This window comes from Taudactylus pleione, unplaced genomic scaffold (assembly GCF_031769625.1).
Source record: "Taudactylus pleione unplaced genomic scaffold, aTauple2 ptg000070l, whole genome shotgun sequence".
Lineage (NCBI taxonomy): Eukaryota > Metazoa > Chordata > Amphibia > Anura > Myobatrachidae > Taudactylus > Taudactylus pleione.
Window position 1 is genome coordinate 7,594,414 of NW_028284472.1, and position 14,305 is coordinate 7,608,718.

The 14,305-nt window shown below is 46.5% G+C and overlaps 1 protein-coding gene across 1 annotated transcript in view; it reads right to left on the minus strand.

Annotated features, from left to right (window-relative positions):
- The window catches only part of PKHD1 (PKHD1 ciliary IPT domain containing fibrocystin/polyductin), a 663,908-nt gene that overhangs the window by 260,510 nt on the left and 389,093 nt on the right, over positions 1-14,305 (minus strand). The window contains 3 exon segments of the mRNA XM_088467197.1: positions 5,700-5,895; positions 11,323-11,500; positions 13,034-13,265. Coding sequence (XP_088323323.1) covers positions 5,700-5,895; positions 11,323-11,500; positions 13,034-13,265 — 606 coding nt within the window.

The window sequence follows — 14,305 nt, forward strand, 5'->3', positions numbered from 1 at the left end:
CTACTCCGGGAGAGAAGATCCTGAAGAGCCTCAGGGTGTCTATCACTGGCATAAACTTATCACTGCTGGTCTCCAGGACCCCGAGCTTGGCCTCGCTTCCTGGAAGTCCTGTATAGCCACCTGCCCTGTTATCAGCCTGTTCTTGGCTACAGTACACTTCACTGCCACCTGTACTTCTCCTGATGAAAGCAAGGAGGGCTGTTCCTCTGGTACTACTTATTAGAGGCCCCGAGGATCCCATCTCAGCACGAACACCTACACAATTACAGCTAAGACAGGGGTTGCAGCGGTGCACTCCTGTACACACACCCTTAAGCAGAGCTACGCTACACAGTATGATATATGCAGGCATAAAATCAGTAACCAGCCCCGGACCTCTCAGCCTAGGCGGGCATTAGAAAATAGAAGGATAAAAACGGCGTGAAGAACCCCCTATTTTCCAATAACCAACACCGGGGCTGAACCAGTCGGGGGGATTATGCTATAGCAGGGAGAAACACAGTGTGGAGTCCCCGTGCCCTGCCAATAACCAGCCCCACACTGTTCACCCCAGGGCTGGAATCCCTCGGAAAAGTCTGGATCCCCCTCCCCACCCCCAACAAAAATGGGGTTCCCCCTCCCGAGGGACAACTAGCACTGGGCTGAAAGCAGCGCCTGGGCTTTGGGTAAGTGGGTAGTAAATAATTTAATAATATAGGGGCCTATGTACTAAGCCTTGGAGAAAGATAAAGTGGATGGAGATAAAGGGTGGGATGTACTAAAAAAGGAAAATGTGATAAAACCCCCGAAATGCAATTTTTTTATCGCATACCTCATATGTACTAAGCTGGTGCTCTGTCCCGATGGGTAACGCCATCTTCAGGTGGCGTAACCCAATAGAAGCCTATGGGCTTCTTTTCGGGACCCCTCTGCTCAGAGGGATCCAATTGGATCCCTCCCATCACCCCCCACAGCTCTGCGATCTTCTGCGCATGCGTAGAAAGACGCCAGAGGGACTTTAGGGTGAGCTGTCCTTTGTGATATTCTAGGTACATACCTCGGTAATCAACTGCGGTATGTACCCCAAGACAGGCGGGATATACCGTATCACAGAAGCGATGGTTAGTACATCCAAAGTACCAACAAATCAGCTCCTAACGGTCATTTTTCAAACACAGCCTATAAAGTGACAGTTAGGAGCTGATTGGTTGGTACTTTATCTCCACCTACTTTATCTCTCCCCCCCAAAGCTTAGCACAGTACATAGACCCCATTGTTCTTTACAGGTGGCCTGCAAGTCCATGCAATGCCCCTTGCGACAAAAAGACATCTCACTAGCTGCTCGTACACACACATATGTGCTGGAAACTTACAGCGCGCGCTAACTCACGTGTCACAGGCCTGGCACATATTCACATTTTTAATGCATTTATTCGTCCCACCTAGAGAGTTCTCTCTGTGGGCCTAGGGCCTGATCCAGACTTGTACACAAACAGATTGGGGCCCCAGTGCGCATGTACTGCGTTTCCACTGCGATCCCGGACGCTGTTTTCCGTACACCGCAGCCTGACTAAACGGCTGTGGCCATTTGAGGGTGGGGAACGGGTGGCAACAGGGATCGTTCCCCAAAATGTAGACAGGTCGCCCCTGTTTTGTGGGAGTGCCGAGGACGAGGTCTGTGTCTTCCGACGCGGATTTCCTGGCCCCGGCAGAGGAGTTCCGTCGCCCGTTCTGAGTAAGCTTAAACTTACTGAGATGTGTGATGATACACTCGGATAGTCGCGATGGTTACCTAACGCCGCGTCCTCGGATGCAGCACTCGCATATGCGATGCCGGCAGAAGGCGTCTTCTTTCCTCAGACTCCTCCTGCGACATTAGCATATTTTCAGTCCAAAGACGGATCAGCGATCCTATTAGCGCACAACTGTGAGTCAGGACGCTAAACATGATACATAGGCATGCGTCCCCTCCGTGCAGCTGGGACTAGTGACGCCGATTATGCACTCTATGGGGACGGTGCAGGGAATTGGTATGAAATACCGCTGGCCGCATTCCTGTCAGCGGCAGCCCGACAGGAGCAGAGTGCGACGTAGCGGAAGCCCGACAGCGCTGGAAATCCCGATCGTGGATAGGTAAGTATCCACTAACCTAACCCCCCTAACCCTAACCCTCCTTAGGGGTGCCTAACCCTAACTTCCCCCCCAAGTGCCTAACCCTAATCCCCCCTCTAAGTGCCTACCCCTAACCACCCCCTTCCCCGCTGCCTAAACCTGTCCCCCGGGGGGGTGCCTAACCCTAAGTTCCCCCCGGGGGTGCCTAACCCTAACCCTCCCTCCCCCTAGCCTAACCCTAACCCTCCCGGGGGGGTGCCTAACCCTAAGTCCCCCCCGGGAGCCCTAAACCTAACCCTCTCCCCCCGCGGCTGTCCGCTCGCGGCGCCCGGCATCACTACGGCATTTCACCCTTGCCGGGATAAGACAGTCGGGAAGCCGGTTGCCGGTATTTAGGCAGTCGGCCCCCCGATTGCCTCCCCGGTGCAGGGTTGGAAGTCAATCAGGTGCACATTGCTCTAAAGAAACTAGAATGGGGCAAAAAAAAGCGCATATGCGCCCATAGGTAGAGCTGCACGCCGACATCTGCGTATGCGCCCGGTTTGCTTCTAGTCATCATCATCATCATCGTAGTCAGGGCAGATTTGCACATTCCTTATACCAGATGCAAAAGAGACGCCTGCAAACATTCACATGATCGCTGGGGTCCAGCTCTGCGCGGCCCGTAGCCACGTGAACGTGCCCTCACTGCACTTTGCCTACGGGAGAATGCCCGGTCACACCTCATCTCTTCCTCTTCGGTCACAGTGTAGATGCCATTGTAATGCGTAAGTCTCTGTACCACCTGTACTTGTGTGCCCATTACCGGACCATGCTCAGCGCAAATTTATGGAAAATGCAATAAGCGAATGGTTATACATTCAAATCTGCATCTCCCCTACACCTCCATGGATCAAGAGCTGACACTTCATTGTGACCCTTTCCACATGGTACAGTGTGGTCTGTTCCCGAACGTCTCACTCATTGTCCTGGTGCGGTTACCTGTGCGGAATGATATCACCGATGTTTAGAACGCTCTTTGTCTCCATTCCACTCATTGAGCACATGTACCTGCAATAGTAATTTGGGGGGGCGGCGGGGGGTGTAGTACGAGATGGAGTGTATCCGGGAATGAACAAAATGGTATTTTTGTATTTGACAATATTGAATCAAGTGTTTTTAGGGGAGATGTACTAAGCCTTGGGGCCAAATGTAATAGGGTGAGAGGTTAGAAAATGTGAGAGTTTAGCAGTAACCTCTCACATTGGTGGAGTTTTATCTTCAATATGGGAAAACATCTGGATGAGAGTTTAAATCGTGAGAGTTTTTTGAGTCTATAAACATGTGAGTTTGCTCTGGGTGAGTTTAAAAAGTGTGAGCGCTTACTGCAAAACTCACATTTTCTTATTTTTTTTATAAATATTTTTATTGAAGCAATGTTACATAAGAATATCTTGCAAACAATATACAGAATAATCATCAATGTATACATTACTGGAAGTTCAAAAACAGAACAAAGTATTGTTGTATACATCAAGCCAAGAGAATACATATATATTACAAAAAAGAAAAAAATTAAGGCCCTGATTCAGAGCCGGACGCTCTGACCAGAGCGCTCGCTCTGAATCAGGGCCCACCTCCATTAAAATGGAGCGTCCTCCTGGACGCTTGTATAGCTGTGGGTCACCACCCACAGCATATACGAGCGTCCAACAAGATGGTTGGGTTTCTCAACCGCAAGGCCAGGAGTGATTTTGGCTCTATCAGAGCCAAAATCACTCCCACTGACATCACTAGTGATGTCAGTGGGGCCGGCTTCAGACGGTAGGCGTTCCCATAGGAACGCCTCCGTCTGGCAGGCACGCCCCCGGAACGCCCACCAAAGGGGGGCGTGCTGTCAATCAACATCGACAGCACGCCCCCCTTGGTGCGAGACCCGGAGCGATGAAAAGTCCTTCGCCCGCCGGGTCTCGCACATGCGCACGACGGAGCTCCCTCCGTCGTGCGCATGCGCAGTGGGGAACATCGACCCACTTGCGAGCGTACTGACGCTCGCGAGTGGGTCTGAATGACCCCCTAAATCATCACGCTCGCCCCAACCCCTCCCCCCCTGAACCAAAGCAATCCTACATGTCCGCAAAATAATAGACTTTTGTAATATAGGGGTCTATTTACTAAGCAGTGTTAGGAGACAGAGTGAAAAGTGATAAGGTGCCAGCCAATCAGCTCCCAGCTGTCATTTTTCAAACACAGCCTGTGAGATGGCAGTTAGGAGCTGATTGGCTGGCACCTTATCACTATTCACTCTGTCTCCTAACACTGCTTAGTAAATAGACCCCATAAAATTACACAGCAATAGAAGGGTCATTATCCACCACGTGAAGCGTATACCATGTTGTATTTGAAAAATAATTATGAATTTGGGATTTAACAGCTGCAGAAAGAGTCGCCATATAACTCTCCCCTATTGCAAAAAATCATTTGACTTGTTTCTTTCTCTAATGTAGTTCCCACCCACTCCATCCTAAACAGATAAAAGAGTTTGGCTTTAAATAGGCCAATGGCAGGAGGTTCAGGACGTATCCAGGTTTGTAATATGGCTTTTCTTGCCGCTGCGCTAACCGCCAATAATAATTTTCGACACCCTCTAGTTACTCGTAAATAAAGCTCACATTTTGTAAACTCTCACCCTATTACATTTCTCCCTTGGAGAGAGAGAAAGTGGAGTAAGATAAAGTACCAACCAATCAGCTCCTAACTGTCTTGTTATAGGCTGTGTCCGACAATTAGAAGCTGATTGGTTGGTATTTTATCTCTCTCCACTTTATCGCTCTCCAAGGCTTAGAACATCCCCCTATAATGCCATATTGTCAAAAGAAAATGATAAGGGATTTCTATTGGTTGACAAAGCTCTGATGGGCATTTCTGTAATTACTCTGTGTAATCTGCAGGTGATCGGCAATATAACCCATACACCGAAAATGACACCCAATACAACAGCTCATGGGGTCGCCTAGTGGCGGATCTCATAATTGCACACAGTAAGGTAATGGGAAAGGGTCATTTACAAAGCAGGATAACTGCGGGGGAATCTCAAACACCATTTTCCTCCTATGTCCTGTTGTGATGCTGTCTAATTATATCTGCATGATCGCAGCCATTTGTACGGATAAACTCACTGAGATTACTCACCGTGATGGTGAAAATAGTGGGTGGGAAAATGTTGGAGCTAGATAGATCTATATGCTATATAGGGCCCAATGCTATACCGTAGTACAAAAATGGCATGCACAGTGCACAGTGGAGCTCCCATTCCAGAGACGAGACAGACCAGGGTGAGATGCACTAAGCTTATAGAGCAATAACGTGGAGAGTGATAAAGTACCAACCAATCAGCTCCTAACTGTCATGTTACAGGCTGTGTTTGAAAAATGACAGTTGGGAGCTGATTGGTTGGCACTTTATCACACTCTCTACTTTATCACATCTCCCAGGACAGGAGAGCCCTAGAGCACTGGCACTTTGTAAAGTATATTGGGGCGGGGGCAGGACCAGGGCCGGCCTTATGACAGGCCGAAAGCTACTATTATTTATCACTCGCAGATATGATCATAACATAGGAGACTTACCCAGGTAGGTCAGTATGCCACGGTGGCTGTCAAAGAACCAGTCACAGGCACCACTCTCCCCAAGGGGAGGAATCGATGGGTGAGGTTTTCCGGCCGTCCATCCACACATGATGGAGACATTAACGAATGTCGGCAAGTCACAGTGCCTTACATACATGTAACTCCCCTCTCCGAAATCATCAAAGGTGGCGGAGTACTGTAAAGGAGGGAAGAGACTGGCATTATAAAGATATAATATGTTACCAGGGGCATACAGTACGTCACTAGTGTCCCACTATTGGAGCCTGGCCCCTCCTTTGGGTCAAAATGCCTTCAAACTTCTTACAGTCCAATGTATTGCTCTTTTGTATGTGGAGCATTTTACTAGTGCCAGCCAATCAGCTCCTAACTGTCATTTTTCAAACACAGCCTGTGAGATGACAGTTGGGAGCTGATTGGTTGGCACCTTATCACTTTCTTATCACTTTTCACTCTGTTTCCTAACACTGCTTAGTAAATAGACCCCAAATTCCTTAATTTACTCCAAAAGCTTTTTGGCCCTAAATTCAGGGGCAAGTGCAGAATTTGAGAGGGGGGTTCCAAATATAAAAGATATAGTCGTCTAGGAGATAGAGTGAAAAGTGATAAGAAAGTGATAAGGTGCCGACCAATCAGTTCCCAACTGTCATCTCACAGGCTGTGTTTGAAAAATCACAGTTGGGAGCTGATTGGCTGGCACCCTATCACTTTCTTATCACTTTTCACTCTGTCTCCTAACACTGCTTAGTAAATAGACCCCATAGTAACATGCATCATTAACAAGGGCACATATAATACTCAAGGACTAATATTCTTTCTATATATTATAGATATATGGTACAGATTAAGCCAAGGTACAGTGTACTTGAATGATTTCATCACACCATAGGCTAGTCCACAAATTATAACATGAAGCAAAGATACAAGTTGCATAAAGGAACTCTGCAGTGTATCGCCACCTGCTGGCCATAATTGGTACTGCAGCTTGTTTACTTTTTCAGCTTGGCATCTTTTGGATAATAATTCTTGGCTTAAGAGTACTCCAGACAAGTGTATCGCCACTGATCACATAACTATAAGTGTTTAATAGGATGTGCCCAGTTTTTCAACACTGCGGCCTCCTATGAAGTCACTAAAAGTGAATATCACCACAAATTCACCAGAAAGTGTATTGTGACCCTGACGCTGAACAAACTTTTCTTTTGTAAACTCCTGTAAACTGCAAAGCTACATATGGAAAAAAATATATATATATATATATATATATATATATATATATATATTATTAGATATAGTAGGTTGTATTCAGAAGTTGTTCAATGTACCCTGCCATATAGGTCATTGACTCAAATTAAAATAACTGTTTTATCAGTGATTTACTCTATAGCAGGTGTTTCCTAATTTCCTATTTATATACTGAATGAATTTGTCTATTGGTCCCATGTCGCCAGTAAAGAATCTTCGTATTAGTGCCCCCATGTTATCTTGCCTTTAAGGCCTTATTGACTGTATTCAAATGAGCCGGAGGTGTAAATTAGCCCAATCCCCTTCTCATAGAGGTTGTGGTATATAATCTTTTACTTTATATTCAAGACTACTGCTGTGGCATGTCCCCTTGAAATGACAGACTACAGGGTGATCCAAATTCTTCCCTTCTAGTGCTGCCCCTAATGGCTGAACGGGGGAGCGCCATATGTTCTTTAAATCGTCAGATGGTTTGTCCAATGTAGTGAAGACCACAGGGTCACAAGATTACATGGAGCAGGTCAGGACATTTTGGATCTTACACCCTTTGCCCATATGTGGATACATGAAGGAGAAGCCGGTTTCTAAATCCCTGCATATAGCACAGCTAACACACCGGCTGCAGCCTGGTTTCCTGAGCATCTGACCGGACTCTTGACTATTTTTCCAAAGGCCGCTGCTCTTCCTGGGACCATTTAAATCCAGCAGACGGGCTCCTGCACTGTGGCTGCTGGCGACGGTTACTGAGCAGCCTCTGGTCTTGGGGGCTAGTCCGGGACTAGACTCTGTCAGCGTTGGTGGCACTGGGCATGAACACACCCAAGCATCGCAGCGACACGCACTAAACTTTTCTTATAATTCAGTTTTCATATACTTTATTTTAGGTCCTTGGCGTTTAACCCATCCACTGCTGCAACACTGGACATTAACCCTCCCAGTACCGTGGTGCCCATCTTTATGTGTATGGAGAGATATAAGGTATCTATGAGCCTGATTCCACGTTGTACGCTAATACTGCCGCTGCAACGAATTTCTATTCAGCCGCTCTGCCAAAACATGGAAATGTTGCAGTCGCCGAGAGAGACGTATTGAGCCTGTAAAGATGGAGCATCGGTCACAGATCATTCGATTATCACAGTCCTTAGTGAGTCTATGGTGTCCCGCAGAATGGGCGTTGGAACTGAGATGCTGGAGTCATATTTCTTGCTTACGGCCTCGCAGCCGCAAGGTGTGACGCGCCCCCCGAAACAGTCACGACACACCTGCATGTTTGCCACCACTCCCGCTACTTCCCCCAGATGCTCCCCGACTGCCAATCACACTGTGAGTAAATAGTCACTGCGAGCAACTACGGTAATGTACTTTGACGCAACTGCGTAAAACTTCGACTTTGCGTGCAGAGAAAATATTAATGTGCCCCACGTAGAACAACTTCTGGAAGTCTTTATTCTGTAATGAGGCTGAAGTTACGAGTCACGTCATAAAGCTGAATTAGCTGTAAGACATTATCCATGTCCCCCCCCCCAGTGATGTGTTCATCACTGACATTGTGAGTTAGTTTCAATATAGACATCGTGGCTTCACCAAGAGTGTGGCTGACAGCTGTCACCGCTGACATTGGCGAGATGTATGGAGACGTTTCTGTCATCTCAGAAAAAAAAAATACATGCAATGGACATCTGCTGTACATGTTCATATGTAGCCATTGTATGTGTGTATGCAGGGATGTGCGTGCAAAAAATCTACGTGTACGTACTGCAGAGCTATTATATACAATACCTGAACACTGAAAATCCTCATTGACTTTATCAAAGTGAGGACCCCTCCCCTCCTTTGGAAACGTCATGTGGACACTAAACTCCAATCTCTAACATAAGATGCAGAAAGGCGCTATATCATAGGTGTGTAAGGATCACTGATCCCTATGCTATCAGGCTATTAGCTGTGCACATTACATGGACTGTAGCTAAGAAATCATCCAGTCATTCTAACAACTGAAACGTTGCAAAAAGTATCATACACACCTCCCAATGGTGCTATACTGTGGCACATCCAGCGACAGTCATCTTCTATAAAGTGCGGATATGGTTTTAGAGGTCTGGGTGGGTGGCACATGGGTATAATTATTGCCAGGTGTCAGTGGTGTGTGATGGGGGGCAGTCCACATGAAGAACCAGCATTCTGTTTATAAATTGGCAGAAAACAGGATGCAGCAGGTACACAATGCAGGCGTACAACAAATCCAGCCAGGAACATATGGGGTTAATGCAGGTGGTGTGCCGTGTAGTGTAGCACACACCTATATACTGTATATATGTAGCCAGTGGTGGCAGTGGCCTATATAATATACTCAGCGGTGGTGACACAGTGGCGTTGCCAGGGTCTTTGCTGTGCTCAGGCACATGTACTCTGCTATGGAGGAAGGAGAAGATGAGCCAACAGGGCGTTTCAGCCGGCTGGGTCAGAGGTCTCGCTGTGACGTCAGCGCACCTGCATTTAGTCTCCGTACAGGGTCCCGGCGGCTCAAGAGGGGAGACAGCACAGAGTGCTCTTTTCCGACAGTGATGTCATAGCCAAGTATTACACTCCCAGCATAACACTGACATGGAGGAACATCAGCCGACAGAGTCACATGTAAGGAGCACTCAGTCCTTTCTGGGGGCACTGTAGGGGCATTAAAAACATTGGATGAGTGACATTATGGGGTCTAGTTAGTAAGCAGTGTTAGGAGACACAGTGAAACGTGATAAGGTACCAGCCAATCAGCTGGTAACATCTGTCTCACAGGCTGTTTGAAAAATGACAGTTGGGAGCTGATTGGCTGGTACCTTATCACTTTTCACTCTGTCTCCTAACACTGCTTAGTAAATAGACCAATTTGTCACTCCTTCAGTATTTAGGCTCCTCCTAGCCACGGGCATCATCCTCAGCAGTCTTTGTCTAACGATAGAGCCAGTCCTGAGCTTATTCTGCAGCTCACTATGATTTGTTCTCACTTACAGGGGTATTCAATATGGGAGCGATAACATCGTTTTTGCGTTAATATCGCACTTTTGACGTCATTATCGCAGGTTTGACTTTTACACCGTATTCAATTTCAAAGACTTATCGCAGTTTTGAAAAGTCTTTGATAAAAAACGGGGATAACTTTTCACCATTGAATAGGTGTCGAAAAAAGTGCAGAATTGGGGTTTAGGGGTGCAGGCTTAAAAAAAATAGCCTGCACCCCTGGGAATGACATTTAAAAAAAAACTGTGTCAAAAAAAGTAAAAAAAAAAAAATAGGGACACCCCAAAAAATTAATGTAAAAATTGGGGTGAAAAAAAAAAATGGGAAAAAATTGTAAAACAATAGGGAAATAGGTTCAGGGCTATTCTGCATGTATGCGGCAGGTGTTTTCTAGAATAGAATTATAGCGGCAGGTGCACAAATGCAGAATTTTAAAAAACTAACTTTAGGGACAACAAAATATGCTAGTACCCATTTTCATGTACCCCAACTTTGATGGGACCACTTAAAAAAACGAAAAAAATAACCTAAGTGCTCTTCTGCATCACTTCTTCAATGTCGGGAAAAAACACCTGCTGCGGCTATTTAAATCCCCGACTTTCAATTAAAGGCTAAAACGGGGGTACCCATAGTGATCCCCCATGTTTTTACAACTTTAGGGGGGTCTTACAATTTTTTTAAGGAAAAATTCGCAACTTTACGCAAATCCAACTTCGGAGTTTCCCGTTTTCGTTAATTTTATATTGAATACGGGTATAAGCGGGAGCGCGCCCGATACTTTAACGCAGGTAAAAACTCAGATATGAAACGTTAACTTCGACAGTGAAGTTAAGGTTTCATATTGAATACCCCTCTAACTGTGCTCTTCAGCAGTAAGGGGTGTAGTTACTAAGCAGTGTTGGGAAACAGAGTAAAAAGTGATAAGGTGCCAGCCAATCAGCTCCCAACTGTCATTTTTCAATCACAGCCTGTGAGATGACAGTTAGGAGCTGATTGGCTGGCACCTTATCACTTTTCACTCTGTCTCCTAACACTGCTTAGTAAATAGACCTCTCTGTGTTGTTTCTGCACAGCTCTGCGAGTGCCCGATGCCTAATCGTACTGTGCATGATAAGACTGCTCGTCTGCAAACACTGTCATCGTGCTCCATACAACTCCAGCAGAGTTTTCAAATGATGGTGGATAAAACACCGGTTTTACACCGTGCAGCGGATGATTTGATCTCTGCGATATGTGGCCGTGCCCCTAATCATGCACAAAGGATCGGAGAGATTAGCTTTAAAAAAACTCTTTTTAACACCCCCCTCCCCTCCCGAATTTTAGATTATTGGTATTAAGGTAATTTACTTACATGTAAGTTGCTGTCCATGTCAGGAGAATGGAATATAATGGTGTATGTCTCCTTATCCAGCAGCAGGGCCTGCCAGCCGTACAGATTAGACAGAGTGTCCGGGACGTAGTTCACAGTGGTCGTCCGATTCATGGTGTTTACGACAGTAACATTGTAATGGACGCTGGGGGCTCTTCCCCTAATACAAATAAACAGAGAGTGGGACAGTCACAGACTGTGGGCACCCAAGGTGGTCTGGTCATACATTGCACATGACGTTCTGTCAATTCATCCTTCACAAACATTGGGGCTTATTCTGAGACCTGTGGATGTCCGCTTACTACATTATGGTGATGTGCGTATCCCCTTTTGTATAGTAAAAATCTGCGCGACTTCATATGGGCGCCTATCTTGCCAACTAGGTAATGCTGGCATCCCACCTCCGTCCGCACGCTACGAATGAGACCAGAATCATTATAGAGCCCCAATCGCCACTGGGCTGCACCGCTGCAATGCCGGCAGCTCCACCACCGGTGTGTGCGCTGCCAGATTCTATTGGGCCACAGATATAGGGGTACATTTACTAAGATGGGAGTTTTTTTTAAGAAGTGATGTTGCCCATAGCAATCAATCAGATTCTACTTCTCATTTATCTAGCACCTTCTAGAAGATAATACCTGGCATCTGATTGGTTGCTATGGGCAACATCACTTCTGAATAGAACTCCCATCTTAGTAAATTTACCCCATAGACTCATTGCTAGCCAGCGGTGCCCTCGTGTCAAATTCCAAATTGTGGCTCATGTATTTATGCCGAAATGCATTATATATTATTTATTTATTTTTAGATCTGTCCTGAGCTGTGGGCCTGATTCAGACCTGGTCGCAAGCGCTGAGCGCTCGCAACCGGGTCAATGGTGGCCCACAGCGCATGCGCACAATGGAGCCAGCTCCGTCGTGCGCATGCGCGAGACCCGGCTAGCGCCGGGCAATCCGTCGCTCCGGGTCTCGCACCAAAGGGGGCGAGATGTTGATGTTGAGGGACAGCTCGCCCCCTTTGGTGGGCGGGCCGGGGGGGTGGCTGCCCAAACGGAGGCATTCCCGAGGGAACGCTTGCTGTTTGGGGGCGGCCCCACTGACATCACGAGTGATGTCAGTGGAGAACTTCCGGGCCCTGTTAGAGCCGAAAGCTCTCTGGGGCTTGCGATGAAAGAGACCCTACCACAAGGGTCTCGTCGCAAGCCCAATGGTCACGATGGTCTTGACCATCGTGACCATCATCATGGCCGCTCACTATAGCTGTGGGTGGCCAAGAGGCCGCTCCAAAAAAAAAAAAGCCCGGCCCTGATTCAGAGGGAGCGGCTCTGAATCAGGCCGAGTGTACGGTGGAAGGTTGTGTGACTTTCTCGATATATATATATATATATTTATTTGCTACATGCATATGTGTACGAATGGATTATATAAGCGCAAATGCTTCCTTTTACTATGTAACTAAACGGTATAATATAATCTCAGTCTTTTAAGCCAAGGAACATTACTGGGAGGTAAGGTGACTTTTACGAGCAGACTTTTGCGAGGTGGCTGAGATAATTTACTCTGGAAGTCCTGTTGCAGTGTTTCTGTTTCATTGGCTTTTAAAACAGGAGCTTTGAAGTATTGGCAGACTTTATGCACGCCCGTAAAACTCAGTCATCCTATTTATGTGGCGCTGGCTTTCTGTCACTACTTACAGACCGATGGACATGCGGTGAAACTTTACGTGTGCGCCGCAAACACTGATGTCTTCTGCCACTTTCCGGCAAGAGTCTGGGAGAATATCCAGGGAGGGCAGTAGGTGGCTCCCTTCCAGGCCAGCGAGGGAGCCGTCCGTGTCTTCCACCAGTGCACAGTGAGGAAATGGGAAGTAATGCTTCTCGGTCGAGTTTATAAATCGCAGCTTTTGTGTTTTTACTGTGAAGCCACCTAAAAATAGCCGGTAGTGCAATCATGTTAATAATATAAGACACATTAACAACTTTAGTAATGAAACTTTAACACAATGCAAAAAAAGAAATAACACAAAAAAACAAACAAACATGCAACAAGGTCATCATTATTATTATTAGAGGTGTGCGGGTCCGGTTCTCAGAGAATGGACAACAACCGAATTTAGGGGTTCCGAGTCTAACAGAGTCCGAGGTTGGAATCACTTTGGGGTACCGAGTCGAACCAAGTTCCGGTTCTAATCTTCCCGCGGTTCGGAACACAGATTTAAAAAACGAGATCGGGTTTTGGTTTGCATGCTCACAGGTCACAGTGATGTCATTTTAGCTGGTTTTTTTTGTATTTTTTTAAATACAGATCCAAAAGTAAAACACGAAGATGAATCTGAATTTAAAACCAAAACACGGGGGTCGGCGCACATTAATTATAGTATGATCCACGCATAGTAGGGATTCTGTAGAGGGGTAACGGGTGAAGACTTGCAGGCGGTAGTGTAAGGTGGTTACCAGAGAGGAGGTGGGGCGCATCCGTTCTGTGTGTGTAATGAGGGCTCATAGTTTGAGATGAATTAAATGGACAAACATGTCCTGAGTCACACCAGAAAGGAAGCAATGTTTACTATTTAAATCAGGGATTTATTATTGAAAGGAATAGGCAATAAGACGTATACATTTATTAATTCTCCCGGTAGACACACAGCGTAGTGGCCTGGCTGGAGCATAAGAATTCTGCAGGGTTTATACTTGGGGTAGCGATGAGTGAAAGTTTCAAAATAGTTCTGTTAAATATTCATTATTATCCTGCGTTTGGTCATACTATTTAGCATGGTTTGCCAGAAGAGAATCTGCCCCCCCCCCCGAACCCCCCAAATACACCGAACATGGGTACCATGAGAAGTTCAAACTCCTGGTACTTTAGGACGCTCGCAAGCGGGTCGATGGTGCCGAATTGCGCATGCGCACGATGGAGGGAACTCCGTTGTGCGCATGCGCGAGACCCGAATAACGACAGCCAAGCTG